At 36.2% G+C, this 16679-nt stretch overlaps 1 protein-coding gene across 1 annotated transcript; it reads right to left on the bottom strand.

Moving 5' to 3' along the window:
- Positions 1-1659: 1659 nt before the first annotated feature.
- LOC126823997 (uncharacterized) lies at positions 1660-14926 on the bottom strand. The gene is made up of 4 exons (XM_050553074.2): positions 14705-14926; positions 4760-5374; positions 4206-4373; positions 1660-3842 (listed from the first exon to the last, which is right to left on the bottom strand). Exons 1-4 carry the CDS (start codon positions 14762-14764, stop codon positions 3510-3512), a joined length of 1176 nt encoding a protein of 391 aa, XP_050409031.2. The 5' UTR covers positions 14765-14926; the 3' UTR covers positions 1660-3509.
- Between the last annotated feature and the right edge of the window lie 1753 nt (positions 14927-16679).

The following is a 16679-nucleotide window of genomic DNA, read 5'->3' as shown; positions in this document are numbered from 1 at the left end:
AAGTGGTATTTAACGTCCACTAAACCCGGAGGAAACTCACAAGATTAGGCAGGTGTTCTTATTCCTTGTCACTTACAAGGTTCGGGTCAAAAATACACAACTTGACTCAATGACGGACCTTTGACTGATGTTCCACCGAGGTTATGCTTTGCCACACGTCAACACTGTGTGCACTATTAATAATTATGTTCCTGTGCTTTTTAAGCGTGAATTTTCCCCTAATGTAGATCTGTGGTTCTCGTAAAGCAAAATCTCTAAAGAACAAATTGACAGTTGGAATTCGAACTAAGAGTTGGCCGTTGCTCCCCATAGCACACTGCATGGCGTATGCTCGTCTTCTTTATAGGACGGTTGATTTATTACAATTGTAAATTGACACAGAAAATGCCGACCAGTACCACTAGGCATGTGTAGACGATTTAAAGAAAGGGGAATACAAGATTAGCGAATGCAATGAAATAAAATGAGGTTTAACGTCCTACTGTTCGACTCCTACTGGGTAAATGAAGATTAGCGAGAGAAGATCTTTGTTTGTATCACCAGTGCAGGGACGGATCCAGGAGTTTTTGCAGGAGGGGGTTTGCCAGGTTCCTAAGAAAATGTACCCCCCCCCCCCCCCGGCTTGAATTTTTTTGAGAAATACATGATCTCTATCGTCATTTTGGCGTATATACATACACATTGATCTTCTTAAACAGAAAAATCCAACATCCTGTTTGACGTCAATTTTTGGATCCGCGCCTGCACCAGTCCTTACATAAAACAATAGGCGGTAACACCGATGTCCGGGAAAAATTTCCCTCATAGCACAATACGTGGCGCATGTTCATCTTCATTATTAGTTCGGTTTGTGCATGGTATTGTACACGTAACCATTAAACGGAAAATTGCCATGTGTTAATTATAAAATGTGGCGACATTAAATTCCATACCGTTTGTATTTTCTAGCCGATTTTTTCCTTGGTGATACATTTTACTTTGGGTACACCGTGCAGTACTTGAAATGGATTTTAATACGTAAGTCATTAGCATAGTTAAAGACAAGGGCAGACCAACTGGTTTCCCTGGACCTTATCGCCAGGGCCGTAAATGTTGGGGGGGGGGGGCAGCGAAAAAAATAATCGGTCTCAAAATAAATGGAGTCGGTCGCAAAATAAGTGCAGTCGATCTCAAAATAAATGCTGCTCACTGAATTAATACAAACAATGCCAAAATAGAAGGAAAAATCCCAAATTTTATGTATTTGCGTGAATCCGTGCACCTAAATTGCATACGTCACGCTACCCACCCAAAACTTTAGTATAAAATAACTTTGTCAACTTATCATGTTTGAAAAAATGTTTTTTACCCTTATTCTGTTGTGAGTTGGTCTAAGTAAAACAATTATTCTTGTTAAAGATCAGGGATGGGGAAGAGCGCAGTGGTTCAGGTCTCGGGTTACCTCCGAGTGTTGGCAGAGAAGGTTCCCCGGGTCAGTGGGGCAGGGCAGCGTCTAGTCGTTTGTGTAGGGCAAAAAGTCAAGATTCCGTGTACATATTGGGGTGCACGTAACAGAATATTTGACATAAAGGTAAGCCATAGCGCCACAGTCCGAGCAAAATGTCGCTCGTATCCCTTATTTCATTTTTATTTTCTGTGGTTTACACTAACGACCATAACTCATTTAATATTGTACTTTTAATGAAAACTGCCTAACGATTACAATAATGATGAGACCGAGGTAATATTATTTATATATACAGAAACATATACAAGCTGAGCATGAACATAATTATATAATAATGTAAATTATGGAACATGTTATTCATAACCACAGTGTTTAGGAATAAAAATTACCTCGTAAATACTGTATTTATCAATAATGATTTATGCCTCTTAATAGTAAATGCAGGAGGACCGCACTACACATAAACAGTTACACAAGACACATCTACGGACTAGACATACCATATACATACATTTCAAACAAAAAAAACCCAAACGTATTGTGTTAGATTAAGTGAATGGATCCGGGGACTAACTGTGGTGTACTGGGCTGGGCCTGTAGTAATACAAATTAAATGGGGTTTAACGTACTACATTAGATCTACAACGACTGGGATAAGGAAAGACTTGTAAACAATGACAATTATTGAGCTATAGTATAAACATTAACCCTAACCCATGTGCTTGTTTATTATAAAGTTGCCCTAACCCGCCAACCCTAAATACTGTGGTTACGAATAACCTCTACCATATATCATATACACAAATCAATTTCATAATTAATAATAATATATGAAAATAAATACGTATATAAACATTGCGATAAAAAAACCCATCATAACGCTAAAATAGAGACAGTTTGCAATATGGCTATCTATATACAATTGTATATATTAATAAAATATATCGTATAAATATACAAATCGTAGGATAAATTATATACATACCTGCATACATAATTTTACAGTTTATGGTATCATAATAGGTAATAATTTTACAAGTCGTAAACATTATAATAAAATACCTTTAAATAATAAATCTATTTCAATGTTGCATTATAGACAGCGAAATCAATAATATGTGCTGTTGAGTGGTGGGGTCATCATATTATATATTATATCAACAAAAAACGAACGTTGATCTGATGGTCTCAAATAAAACAGTTCTAAGCCCCTAAGCCGGTCCAGGAGGCGAAGATCCAGGAAATGTTTGCTATTTTGAACCGGTTTTGTTGGTTGAATCATAGTTTAGTGGTCTAGGGAACGGAATGAAATGGTTTAACATAATACATTTCTGCACCAACTATCAAATAACTTTTACATGCATGTCAACGTATATACGGGATCTCAGTTGTCGTGCCATCCGAATAACTTGATAATGTTGCTAGTCAGGCCCACTTATTCACAGTACATTATAGACGCAGTAACGTTGGCATTTAATATTCACAGTGCATTATAGCAGAAATAACAAAAGCTTTTACGGTATATTCACGTACAGAAGTAATAACACTGGTATCTCGTGTATATTCACGGTACAATACAGAAGTAATAACACTAGTATCTAAATGTATATTCAGTAATACGACTAGCATCTAATGTATATTAACCGGACAGGATAGAAGTAATAAGACTCGCATCTAATGTATATATTCACAGTACAGAAGTAATATATATCCACGGTATATAATTAATAATGTAAATTAATGTAAATGCACAGAATAGTACAGTGGTAATAACAATGACATCTAATGTATATATATATCCACACCACAGTACAGATTAATACCATTTTCTTACTTCACATCATCTTGGTTTTCGTAATGACACTAGTATTTATATGCATATTTACAGTACAGAAGTAATAACACTGGTATCTAAATGTATATTCAACAATAAGACTGGCATCTAATGTTATCCACAGTACAGAAGTAATAACAATAGATTCACAGTATTTTAGTAATAAAAATAGCATATAATGTATATCCACAGAATAGTACAGTGGTAATAACAATAACATCTATTTTCTTACTTCACATAGTGGTTTTCGTAAATTTCTTCATCATTGTTAGCCAGTTTGGACTTCAATGTTGGTCGTCTGAAATTTACAATAACGTCATCGTTTACATAATCCTCATCATCGAGTGAAACGTTCTGATAGTGGCCCGTCTGTGTTTTGGGAATATTGATGTAAATGGAATCTTGTTCGCCATTGGCACTTTGATTATCGTCGCTCTCAAGGATCTCATCAATGATGGATTGGTGTGGTGCGCTGGGTGGAGGCGGTGCCAGGGGCAATTCAGCCAACTCGGGATCCTCGGGTGACTGTTCTGTCTTTCTAGCCAGACGTTCGGTGACGCTCTGAAAACAAATATTAATTGATATTTCAACAAAACAATTAAAACAGACTCTCTAGACGAAATGTTAGTATAATTTAATAAGACATCTCTAAACAAATGTAAATCTGAAGCGAATTAACATCAACATGTAAACGGATGATAAATAGGTGTCTTTCAAAGAATCGTATAAGTTAAGAACAATAACAGATTCCAGATTAATCAGTAAGTATAAAAAAAACAGAGTTAAAATATTTCGAGAACCCACCTCAGAGTAACTAGTAAGGGCGAAAAAGAATTATGCTTAACCAATAAACAGAAAAAACAGACTGTATATTTTAACATTTAATGTATCAAGGTGTAGATTATATATGAAAAGAATAAATACCTGACTAGGATCTTTGGTATATCTCAATACTTTATCGTGTCCCATATGTATTTTCTGTGACAGTTTTTTATCAGGTCTGGGCATATTTACATAGTCGTCTTCGTCTGCTTCTACGGTTACCGACTGTACTGCCGACATTTCTAAATCACGATTTTGGTCGATCTGATTCTGCAAAATAAAAATGAATTTTTAAATACATGTATCGATTAATTACCGGAATATGTTGGTTGATTGTTCAAACAGTTAATTGTTTTCAGTGGGTACGGTATTTGAGAGATTGCAGTATACCAAATAAGTAGTGATCAGTGTCTTGTAACGAGGTAGGGTATGCTACTTTTGTACTCTGGTTTATAAATATAATAATTGATAATTACAGACTGTCTGGTTTGTAGGTGTCCAATTACGTGAGTCGTGGGAGGGGTCTGCCAGCGTACCGATCCAAATAGGGCTTTAGGGGTTTGTCCCGGGAACAATTTATAAGCTAATGAACACATAAAATTAGCAAATTACCCCCAACCCTTCCAGTTCGACGGCCCTGTCGTGTCACTACGTACCTCAATAGCTTCTGGTTTATAATGGTTTTCTTTCTTCTTCATCTGACGTTTTCTGACGAGACAGCAACATACAATTCCGACAATCACCAGAACTAAGAAAGCAAAACCCCCAACAGCGGCACCCACAATAGCACCGATGGGCAGATTACCATTATCAGCAGCTGTAGTATTATCAGTCACCATGTCAGTGGTAGTAACATCACATGTAGAGTTAGATAAATCTAAACCACCATTACAAGAAGTACACTTGTCCTTTTCCCCAGCACAAGTAGCACAAAGTTGACCACACTGTTCACACCACCCAGTCGTATTGACATAATACCCCTTTGGACACTCAGGAACACAGGCGAACAAATCTTCATTATCACCACTTTCAGTGGTGCTGAAAGTAAAATCGGACTCTGTAATGGTGGCGGTGGTAGTGCTAGAGCCTGTACCAGAGAATGAACCGGAGCTTGATTCGGCATCGGGGACAGAGGTACTGGTAAAAAATGTTTGTGTACAGAAAGTGGACGGGTAATTCACTTTAACCATTCTGCCAGGACAAGTGGAGTTACATCCTTCTAAACAGAGACAGCAAACGCCTTGAGTTGAATTCGTACATGGCGATTGACCCTACAAAAATAACAATAATATTAGTATTATAATAGTGTGCTGACCAAAATAAAACTCCTCCAAGGTTTTTGACCGTTAATTTCTATTGTAAGTTTCATATGCATCGGACCACAATTAATAGTGGCCTCTGAGGATTTCACCACCTTCGTACATATTTATATGTAAAAGGTAGGGGACATAACCCAAGACGTCGCAGTTCGATGTGCCTAAACTCTACGGTGGTTTGGAGAGGATAACAAATAATAATTTTATTTTTCCGAAACTGTCTGGATCGATCGACTTAGTATCTCGATCGATCGACTTAGTATCTCGATCGATCGAATTAGTATCTCGATCGATCGAATTAGTATCTCGATCTATCGTATCCATTGAGTATTTGGTCATGCAAACGTGTGCGGGGATTCGACGAGGTCGGAAGGACCAGAAGGGAGTCTGCACCCAACTCGCTGATCTCGCCGCACTCTTGAGCTTTTCCGCGTGACGCAGGCTGAGCAAACATTGAGGTCATAAAAGTGCGTCCTAGTCGAGAGATCGGGCCGTGCTGTCGCGAGTTTCCGCCTGGCCGTCGATTCTCTCTTCCGGGGGTTAAGGTGATAGGAGTCGGAAATGGATGCTATCTTGTAAATGGAGACCATTTTAAAAATTGAAGTGACCAATGCGATTTTCTTTCAAAGATGACCCTAAACGGACACCTATGCAAATTTTAGTGCTTGTATCCAGATTTGAAAGGTCTTTACACACACACACTCTCTCTCTCTCTCTCTCTCTCTCTCTCTCGCGCGCGCTATATAAGTGGGAATTCCCTTGTGACAACTTCATAAAACGGAATTCACAATGTTTAAACGGATTTTGACCATTTTGTGAAACGGAAAATCATCACTCTTAAATATAGATACTCAAGTACTTATATACTTCATAATGAGATAATCGCGGGACCAGGGTGATAAAAGTTTGTAATCTTTGATTTATCTGTCAATGCCCAGTGGGCCGCGAAGAATCGTCATATCAGACGGAGTGTCGTTTGCACGGCTGTCAAGAATGGCGATCTAGTCCTTAAGATAACACGGAAAAATAGAAATGGATGACAATCGGACTATTACATAAATTTGTTAATTAGGAGATAAACACTCCCTGTTTCCAATTTAAAGAGGGTGTATTGTCCATTTAACAAAGTCACGAGAACAGATTATTGAGCATGAAAATGAAAAAAAGGAAGTACACTGGAATATTCGTATGCAGTAAATCAACCTTACACAACAAACGGGGTTCTCATTCAACCACACTTTTCGATCAATCAGAATCAAGGAACTTTTAGATCTGCGCTCCAACTGGTCTTATACTCTTTAATTCTGGGTATTTTGGCCCTAATAATGAACGAGTTGAATTACAGTTATGATTTGACAATCTGCCAGTAAATATAGTCCCGGGAAATTCCCACTATATTTAACCAATACTTCATATTCAACAAAATCACATTCTGATTCACAATGATATTAATGAATAAGAGTAGACAATTTTATTGACGTGATCATTTGCTTGGTTAAAGACTTCCTGATTGCGCTGTTAAAAGGTCAACAGCAAATATATATATATAAATTTCTTTAATGATATTTTCTGCTTAATTTTTTAGAATATATATATATAATAAAAAAATAAGTAGAAAATATTATCATTAAAGAAATTTTATTTAAATGCCTACATAAAATTTCTTTAATGGTATTTTCTACTTAATTTTTTAGAATGTATGATATCCTTTTACGGTAAGCATCCTTTTAATATATATGCGTGGGTGGGTGTGAGTGTATGTGTGTAACAATTATAAGCCCACCTATAAATCCATAAATATGTAAATAGACCTTCAATATCTAATATACGATCCTCATATAATTAAACTGGAATTCCCACGTGGTTGGTATTTCAAATATATATATCATTCAGCCTTTGCATAGCGGAAATATTTGTGAAAATTTGTGGGGTTTTTACGTTGAAGATTTGGTTACAGTTACAAATTTACAGCTAGCCAAAAACGATATTAATTGATTTTTCCTGGGACAATAAAGAAGTAATAATAATAATAATGTACATTTCTTGGGCGTCGAATATATGCAAAGGGCGATATTATATGTATAAAACTATATAAACGTCAATTTGTAAATTGTGATTTGAAACTAGACTTTAATGAGCTAATGAGCTAATAAAAAATATTGATGCCAGACTAGTAAAAGTCAATATTCCATACTAGTAAATACCCAATATTCATACTAGTGAAAACTCAATATCCAGGCAAATATAGACTTTCTCACCATACACAATAATAAAAGCAGTCTTATCAAAACGAATAATATTAGTCCAAAGGTGATTAAAATGATTTTCAATCTAGGATTTAGCCCGTGGTGCTGTTAAAGAAAGGTATCTAGAAATTGGGATGGTAGGAAATTTGTCCCGTGTACAAATTGGTAAGATATTATTATTATTATTACATGTATTTATATAGCGCTCCTTTCATGATAAACATGTTCAGATGCGCTTTACAATAAAAATAACATAACACAATATCAATATAGAATATAGATAGAGTTTTAAAAATATGTAGTTCGTGTAAAACTAGAAATATAGAAATCCACATATAAATATAAACAGTAATATTTAATGGTGTAGAAATGTAAAAAGAATTTTGTAAAAGTAAGAGTAAATAGGTGGGTTTTGAGTTTCGTTTTAAAAACAGGAAGTGAATTATACTGTGTGGGAGTTTATTCCATAATTTTGGTTCACAAATGGACAAAGCACGATTGCCACAGAAGGCAAGGTTCGATTTTTGCTCCTTTAAAAGAAAATGATCTTGAGAAGAACGTAAAGTTCGGGGTGGGGAATATAAAGTTAAAAGATTGGATAAGTAAGATGGGACAAGACCATTTAGAAATTAAGCCCGCTCCTTTTCATATAGAAAGTATACAAACGGCAGCTGTTAGAGCTGGACAATTACCATTACAGAAGAACAAAATTTAGGTTTTATGGGTGGACATTTACATCTAAGAGCTACAAAGTGTCGGACAAATCTGTTTATCTGAAGATCTTGATAGTTGGGATGCGAAGAAGCGTAGGCGGAAACGCCGTTGTTCGGATAACGTCTCCTGCCATTACCTTGCAATTCGTTTGCGTGTATTATTATTTAGTAGTGCAAGATACAACGGAACCCATAAAAAACACAAGGTTATTCCGGCCACCTTACTACTTGTCATTTACATGCTTGTAATTCAAACCGCGTCACTTGAATCACTGACAGATCACATAATTTAAAAGGCACCGTTAGACCACCGGCCACCCAGCGAACAAATGACTATTATACAATATTGACACGAAATCTTTATTTTATTGGGGTTGGGTGGGTGGATGGCCGAGTGGTTAGCACGTGCGCGCTGTATCATAAGGTCTGTCATTGAGCCATGTGTTTGTCCCGAAATTACCTAATTTGTGTCCAGTGGACGTTAAACCTCATTTCTCCCCACCTCTTCTTATTTTATTGGAAAATAAATGTGCATGACTGGAGGATGAATTTTAATTTTTTGGACCAAAAGACAATCTAATTAAAATATAGATCTATATTTCGTTTCGTTTTTTATTCTTTCGATGGCCTACACTACATGTAGATCTAACAAGCTATAGTGGGAGTTCACGTTCTATGACGTCAGGTACCAAGCAAGCGACATTTGACCCGATTTTGTCATTCGATTAACCAATTAGCGACCGCCATGTATTTTTTATCTTCTTTTGCTTTGTTTTGATTTCTATTGCCGCTAATGTCTACCCACGGTTCCGCGCAAAAAAGGTCAAACGCCCGATTCGACAGACCATTTGATTGGCTGACCCCTCATTTCAAGCAGAACACGAGTTAAATAACAACGCTTCCAGATCCAAGTGTAGTAAAGACAAGTAAAATCGAAATTTTGAACTATAAAAACGAAACGAAATTGGATCTGTGTTTTAATCAGATTGACCAAAAGACAAACAAATTTTCAAGGCAGATTTTACAGAAAATTTGCATGGCCATCGGTAAAATTAAACCCGGGTGAATCAACCAAGACAGAAACGAATTTCAGACATCTTTACTTCCAAATAATCCCACAAGAACAACACCATAGTGGCACCTTCTTCTTCAATAGATATATATATATATATATAGCATTGAATTTGTTTATTTTGAGACCTAATCTATCGACGATCGAGAGAGAGAGAGAGAGAAAGAGATAGAGAGAGAGTGAGAGGGAGAGAGTTTAACGTCGACTCGACACAAACTAGGTCATTTCGAGACTAACATATGGTTCTATGTTATTTCAATAATTCGTTTGCGCGTAGGACCCGGAAAAAACCCCCACGAGGTTGGACAGGCGACCCTGCTCCTTGTCAGGTACAACCTGGGAATCGAAACCACGCCAGTTGACTCAATGACAGACCTTATAGTTCAGCGCACACGTACGCGCAACATTCGGCCCATGCAACCCCGCTCTATCGAACAATAATGGGTTGCTGGGTTAAAAGTGAATATGAGAATTTAGACAAGCATGTGGAGACCATCGGATTCTGATATTCCACGTACAAATTAGTAGTGCCGGTAAAGTGATCCATTGGGAATTCCTAGAAGGATAGATAGAAACGACACAGCCCGGTTAAAACTGCTGGCGCATTGGTGAAATCATAGGAGCGTGTCTCGACTACAGTTGTACGCAATTGACTCACACTCACAAACTTATCAAGGAAGTATACGTGAATATTTTCAGTGTACATTAGAAATATGAATTATATATCAAAGGTCAACTGAGAAGGCGGCCCTGCAAATAGATATCGCTCACATTAAATAAAAACACCCTCAAATACCCACAACTGTTAATATGTATACATAACAGTGCATGGGGTCGGTACTTTGAAAGCAAGATATTTATCGCATTTTAAAGGGGATATACCAGATATTGCATCTGTGTTTACCAATGTAATTTGCCATAGCAGGCACGCGTCCAGAGAAGTGTGGGGGTGGGGGCTAGGTCTTGAGGTCCGGACTCCCCCCCTGCTCCAAATTACGACGAATTAACAAACGTGCCTCACTCCACTCTAATCCCACTATATAAGCACCCAAATGAGCAGAAATGTTCTGATTTTATGAGCAAAGATGAATTTGTCAATAAAAGAGAACATTTCTAGTGAATATATTAAAACCGGATGAGAATTAAATTTGATATGATAAAACAAATATTGACATATGATAACCTGCTATGACATCATCTACTGATTGTTATACATTGTAAAGATAATTCTTATGTCTACCACTCTATACAATATTAGATCAAACTATAAAACTTTTATCTCTAAATCGACATGATTACCTAACTATAAAAATGAATTAGCTTATGACTGTGATATCACCCTTGGTTAAAGTGGGCGTAAAACTCCGGGAACGAAATGAACCATGACTGTGACCAATAACTTGATGATTCAAAAAGACGAGACCATTATTTCACTAGATATACTTCAAAACCTAGGAACATGCGAGGGTTCGGAAACTGGGACAAGAAAATGAATGATCCAATAAATTGGAGTTAAACGTCTTATATTTCTGCTCCAAGTAAAATTTTGCCCTGATAAGGCACCCGGGCCTACTCATATTCTGAGGAATTTTTATGTCAAAACGAAATATACCATATAGAATCGAAATGTCCTTGTCTACTTTATACTAGACGTTATCGGTCTGGGGTATTCAAGAAACAGTAAGCCCATCTAAGCCAATGCACTAAAATGCACCAAGTCGGTAAAATAGTAGTCAAATATCGAAATAATGTATATCAATGTCCCACTTATAGTGCACACACTGGCTATTGTTCAGAAAAAATGCTAGACAGGAATTTCTAAACGACAATAAGTCAAACAAAATCAAAGATAGCGTTTGAATTCATAAGTCATCTTATCGCAAAGTATATGCTATATTCACGTACAGTATGCTAGAAAATTCATCAGAATGCAAAGTTTAATGAGGTATGGCAACTTATTATAACCCTCGATCAGAAAATAACTGTGATTAATTTTGCATAATATCATTTTTAAAATGGCTCGACTTGGTTCGTATTAAAGGTAATTTAATGAAATGAAATGGGGTTTAACGTTCTACTGCTCTGACTGGGTAATGAAGACGGGCATACGCCAGACAAATTGCTATGAGGGAAATTCTACCCGTACAGCGGCACTACGGCCTACTCTTATTTCGAATTCCTACTGTTCAGAGATTTTTTTACGTGCACGCCAATGTGTACACGGGACCTTGGAATTTTCGCCCCATCTGCTCGACTAACAAAATTAAATCACTGGACTATACATCACGACCATTCATTAATCTCTTTTAAAACCATTGACAACGTGTATATCTTATCGATCACTGAGCAGATTCATTTCAGATTTTAATTTGAACGTCTCTGAAATGCCCGCAGTCACATCTCGTCAATCGTTTCAGATATATATATAAAAAAAACCCGCTTATTAATTCCTCTTTAAAATAAATTAAGAGTATTGCGCATTACACTATAGTACATGGTTTTCATAGAGTTCAGCGTATATTCATTCTAAACTTCCTTGCTCTAAATAGTTTAGAATCTGAGGTTTTTAAAATATAAGATTATAACATATTTTGATTTTTGTTGTTGAATGGGCTAATGCCGCTATAGTTAAAACCATATACAACCAAGCAATACAAAAGCAATAGTTCAATATCCAATTCAAATATATTAATTCTACAAGGGAAGCAAGGCAGAGTTATATATTACTTAATGCGTCACCAGCACTCTTCACCAGATATCACATTTTTTCGAATTTAGATTTTTTTAACTTTACAGTTACATCGAGGTTGTTATAATTAGATTGAATGTAATTTTGAATAGTATCAATATCGTATTAATAATAACCTTATTAAAATTAACGAACATCAGACTAACCTACTCTGACAAAATATTTCGCGCTATTGCTCAATAAAGACCTTGAAAACACACTTAAAAATTATATGACTCGTAAATTCCGACTTTGTATCGTGTATCTAATTTGAACAAAACCGATGTAGGCCTACAACTGCAAAATCATATCACATTAAACCGAGAATTATTTTTTTTATCAACCAGTCAAACCCTCCACGGGTCTTAACTTGTCTGTGATTCTATGGTTGTTATTATGGGATTTTACATTGTCTGTGAAACTATGGGAGTATGACTTGTGACACAACTATGGCTGTTACTATGGGATCTTAACTGGTTGTCACTGTCTTATCTTAGCTCGTCTATAGCATCATGGCTGTTATTATGGGATCTAACTTGTCTATGACACTATGATTGTTACCATGGGATCTAAACTTTGTCTTGACATTATGATTCTTACTGCCGATCTTAACGTGTAAATTAAATTTTAGAACAAAAATACCGGTAATTAATGACGTACCCTGGTTTTAGGAAATATGCCATAGTGTGGTTCCTTAGATAATATCGGGGCTTTAAAATCCTCCCAATCGGCTAAACCTATTTGTTAAGGTCAGCTCAATTTTTGTCAAAGTAGCTGAGATGTTAATAAGGTTGGGACATTGGGGCTAGGTCCAGGGTTAGGGTTGGGATTAGCTCTAGTCCTTTTTACATCTTGTGACCCTTGATGAAAAGTTGAGCTGGTTTTATTATTTAGCACTAACCCTCCTAATCTGGGGTGAGGAGTGGGTGTTTGTGTGTGTGGGGGGGGGGGGAGTCAGGAGGCAGTTCCTACAATTTTCCCAGTAACCTTTCTAATTACCCAGACATTATCGACTCAGAAAACCGAACTCCAACCAAATATACTGATACTGCTGTGGATGGCCGTGAATGGGCGAGATACAGTGCGAGAGAGAGAGAGAGAGAGAGAGAGATAGATAGAGAGATAAAGAGAGAGAGGGGACTTAGGCGACAGGTAAATAGCTGTTCAAAGCCTTCTGGTTCTAATAATATTAGTCCAGCTGTATTGAAAGAGATAACTCCATCAATCACAAGCCCTCTCACTAAACTTTTTAATCTTTCATTAGAACTCCAATGATTACCTGGGTGATCCGCAGTTTCAGGACTACTAAAGGCCAATTTCATTAACATACTCATTATGTAAAATACTAGAGAAAATCTTATTCAAAAATCTTTATAATTTTATAAAAGAAAATAACCTGTTATATAAATATCAGTCTGGTTTTAACCTAACGATTCTACAATAAATCAACTTTTAGAAATCTATGATGTTATAATAAGTAATCTTGATAGGATAAGTACAATCCATCCAGATGTTATTTTGGAAAATACAAAATTTGAAAACGTAACTACTCATTGTCATTTGGGATTAACATTTCAAGTCAAATGCATTATGGTCAAAACACATTTCAAATATATACCAGAAAGCTTGTGGTCGACTAAATATTTTGCATATACTGTAATATAAAATTAATAGAATTCCACTTAATAAAATATATCTTGCTTTTATTCGCCCGATTTTAGAATATGCCGATATTGTATGGGATACTGTTGAAAGAAGGATTCTGATATATTAGAATGTGTTCAAACTGAAGCAGGTAGAATAATAACTGGCCTTAGAAGAAATTCGTCTAAATCGGGCCTTTCACGTGTGTATCCTTTAATTAGACCACTACTATATTATAATACTGGACATAGGAAAGAGTATATTATCCATTGCCAATTATGAAATAAAGCTAAGAACTTAAATAATCACTTATTCTACCATTTTATTAGTGAAACAAAAGTGTGCCCTAGGTGTAATTCTGCAGACGACGATAATAACTATTATTTTTTCATATGTCCAGCATACTCTGCCAAGAACAATTCTCTACACTACCTTAAACAAAATGTTACATTTGACCTGATCTTATATGGCAACCCCGCTCTTTCAGATAATACCAATTCTAACATAAAATTATTTGAAATAGTGCAAAAATACATAAAAGACAGCAAGAGAGTTTAACATTTAAAACTTAAAATTACACCCCAAGAAATGTATGTTTGTAACTCACTGCCTGTACATATGTCCACCATTGTCTATTGTAAACATAAGATTTAACTATTTTATATGTTTGGAGAGAACCTATATAGGCCATTGCCTGTTATTCAATCCAATTCACCTTATTGAATAAAATATTGTTTAAACTAATACCGCTTGTACTGTACATTGAAAGGAATTCTAAGTTCTAAGTGAATATGAGAACTCTGCCCGTTAGTTTGGACAATCTGATAAGAAACATTGCCGTCATGTAAAGTTTTATTATATACGGTCCATGAGTATACGTACCATTGTGTCTGTCATACATAACACTACACCCACATATACTAATAACACCTTATACATCATCTTGTATCGTCTGCTAATCCACGTTACTGCCAAAATTCTTATAACATAAAATATATACTTGGCCCAGCTTCAATGTTTTTAAATATAAACACATTTACATTATAAACGATGTCTTTAATACACTGGTGTTATATACTATTCTTTTAGTGTTTCATTGAGGAAGTAAATTACTAGAGGGCTCTCCGTTATAACTTAAAATACATGAGAATCACGTGATTACAATAGGCGTGTTTCTAGTCGCACTTGTGAATGGATTACTATATAGACACAAAATTAGATATTTACACAATGAAATGAAATTGGGTTTAACCTTCTACTGTTCTGCTCCGACTGGGCTATTGAAGACGGGCATGCTTTGTGGTATGAGGGAAATTTTGCCCGGACAGCGACACTACTGCCTACTCTTACTTCGAATTCCAACTGTCAAAGTGTACACGGGATCACGTTTTTTTATGCCCCCCCCCCCCACCCACGAAAGATTAGACAGTGGCAAGGGAAAACCACGCCAGAGAAGTTGGAAAACATTCTCGGACAATATCTAGTGCAAACCCGAGACCGCTTGGTTAGCGAGCCAGCTTCTTACTCACTGAGCCATATTCACAAAACTATTACGAAAACTTTTTCACATTAAATTAAAATGTTTTAAAAAATATTTTTTGGGAAATATTATGACGTACGTCTTGTGATAGGGTGACCCATGTACTCACAGAAATACAGTCCACCGCTGATAGTTCGAGACTACCACTGAAGCGTGCACATTCGCCGTGCCGAGACCAACTTTCTGACAGTATGATACTATAAATAGCCATGGCACGTGCAATTCTCTACAAATCTATCAACTATTACAGCCGTAAAAAATTTATTGTTGACGATTTTGAATAGCAGTAAAATTAAGCTTCTTGGTTATTACAGCAGATTTAGAAATTACGTTCGTTTCATTTTTTAAATCGCTTTATCATTAACTGTACCGTTAAGAGCGGCATCTTTTGGTTTAGTACAAATAATATCTCTGAATCACTCGGGTTAGACAGGAACATGATACTAGCAGTAGTTTCATTTTACTTTTACAAGCTTCTTAAAACGATTGTTGAGCTACCTAACGTGCTTATTTCTAAATTCAATTTCTTGTTCTAGCTTTCTGTTATGTTTCGTAAAAAAGTAGTCTTGATTATCCCGACCTGTCAATCAAACGTAGAATGGTCGATAGACTGGTTAAGCGAGACTAATTTCAAAACAAGGGCACGTAACCTATCTTTTACTCAAAAGTGTCTGGATGTTATGGACGACTCTTGGAACCAGTTTTCAGTCTATTATTTATAGATGATTAATGGTCATAGCTTATTAAGTACAACATGATCGTTTATTTAGTGACTATAATTGTGTGAAACTGATTTGAGGCTTGGCATATATATAAGTATTGTGGCGTAATTGTCGAGATATATGGAGATATTTATTTATGGTGGGTCACCCTACTTGTGAGTAGCTTGCTGCTTAAGCCAGAGCTTTGGTGGGTTTTGTTCATATTTTCAGCTAAATCCGGCACTGCGCTTGTCTAAATCACGGACCTTGGGTTATTGATATTTCTCTAGTCGATATGAGGTTGAATCGGGTGTTCTGTAAAGGTTAAAGTAGCTAAGTCTCTAACTCAATATCATCCAAAACCTTCGACAATGAAAACATGAATAATTTGTCAATTTTAATTAACATTGGTGTTGTGATCTTACCGGGAAAAGATGGGCTTCTGATATCCAATATTTAAGACAAAATAAACATTTTACGATTGGTACACGAATCGTGTACCATAATGCGTTTCAGCGCAATTTGATACGAGCGACTCGGAAGAACGAGGTTAGACATATTCCACAAGTCATGTGAAATGGTGACCCCATATTCTTATCTGGAGAGAATGCGCAAT

Source organism: Patella vulgata, chromosome 1, assembly GCF_932274485.2.
Source record: "Patella vulgata chromosome 1, xgPatVulg1.2, whole genome shotgun sequence".
Classification (NCBI taxonomy): Eukaryota; Metazoa; Mollusca; class Gastropoda; family Patellidae; genus Patella; species Patella vulgata.
The sequence above is the reverse complement of the archived record's forward strand: the minus strand, read 5'-3'. Positions and strand labels throughout refer to the sequence as shown.

Bases quoted from the DNA above. Each gene is read 5' to 3' on its own strand.
- LOC126823997 (XM_050553074.2), bottom strand. From the start codon at position 14,764: ATGATGTATAAGGTGTTATTAGTATATGTGGGTGTAGTGTTATGTATG. The intron at 5,375-14,704 runs GTACGTATACTC...TTATTTTTGTAG, and splicing joins TATGTATGACAGACACAATG to GGTCAATCGCCATGTACGAA. The intron at 4,374-4,759 runs GTACGTAGTGAC...TTTATTTTGCAG, and splicing joins ATAAACCAGAAGCTATTGAG to AATCAGATCGACCAAAATCG.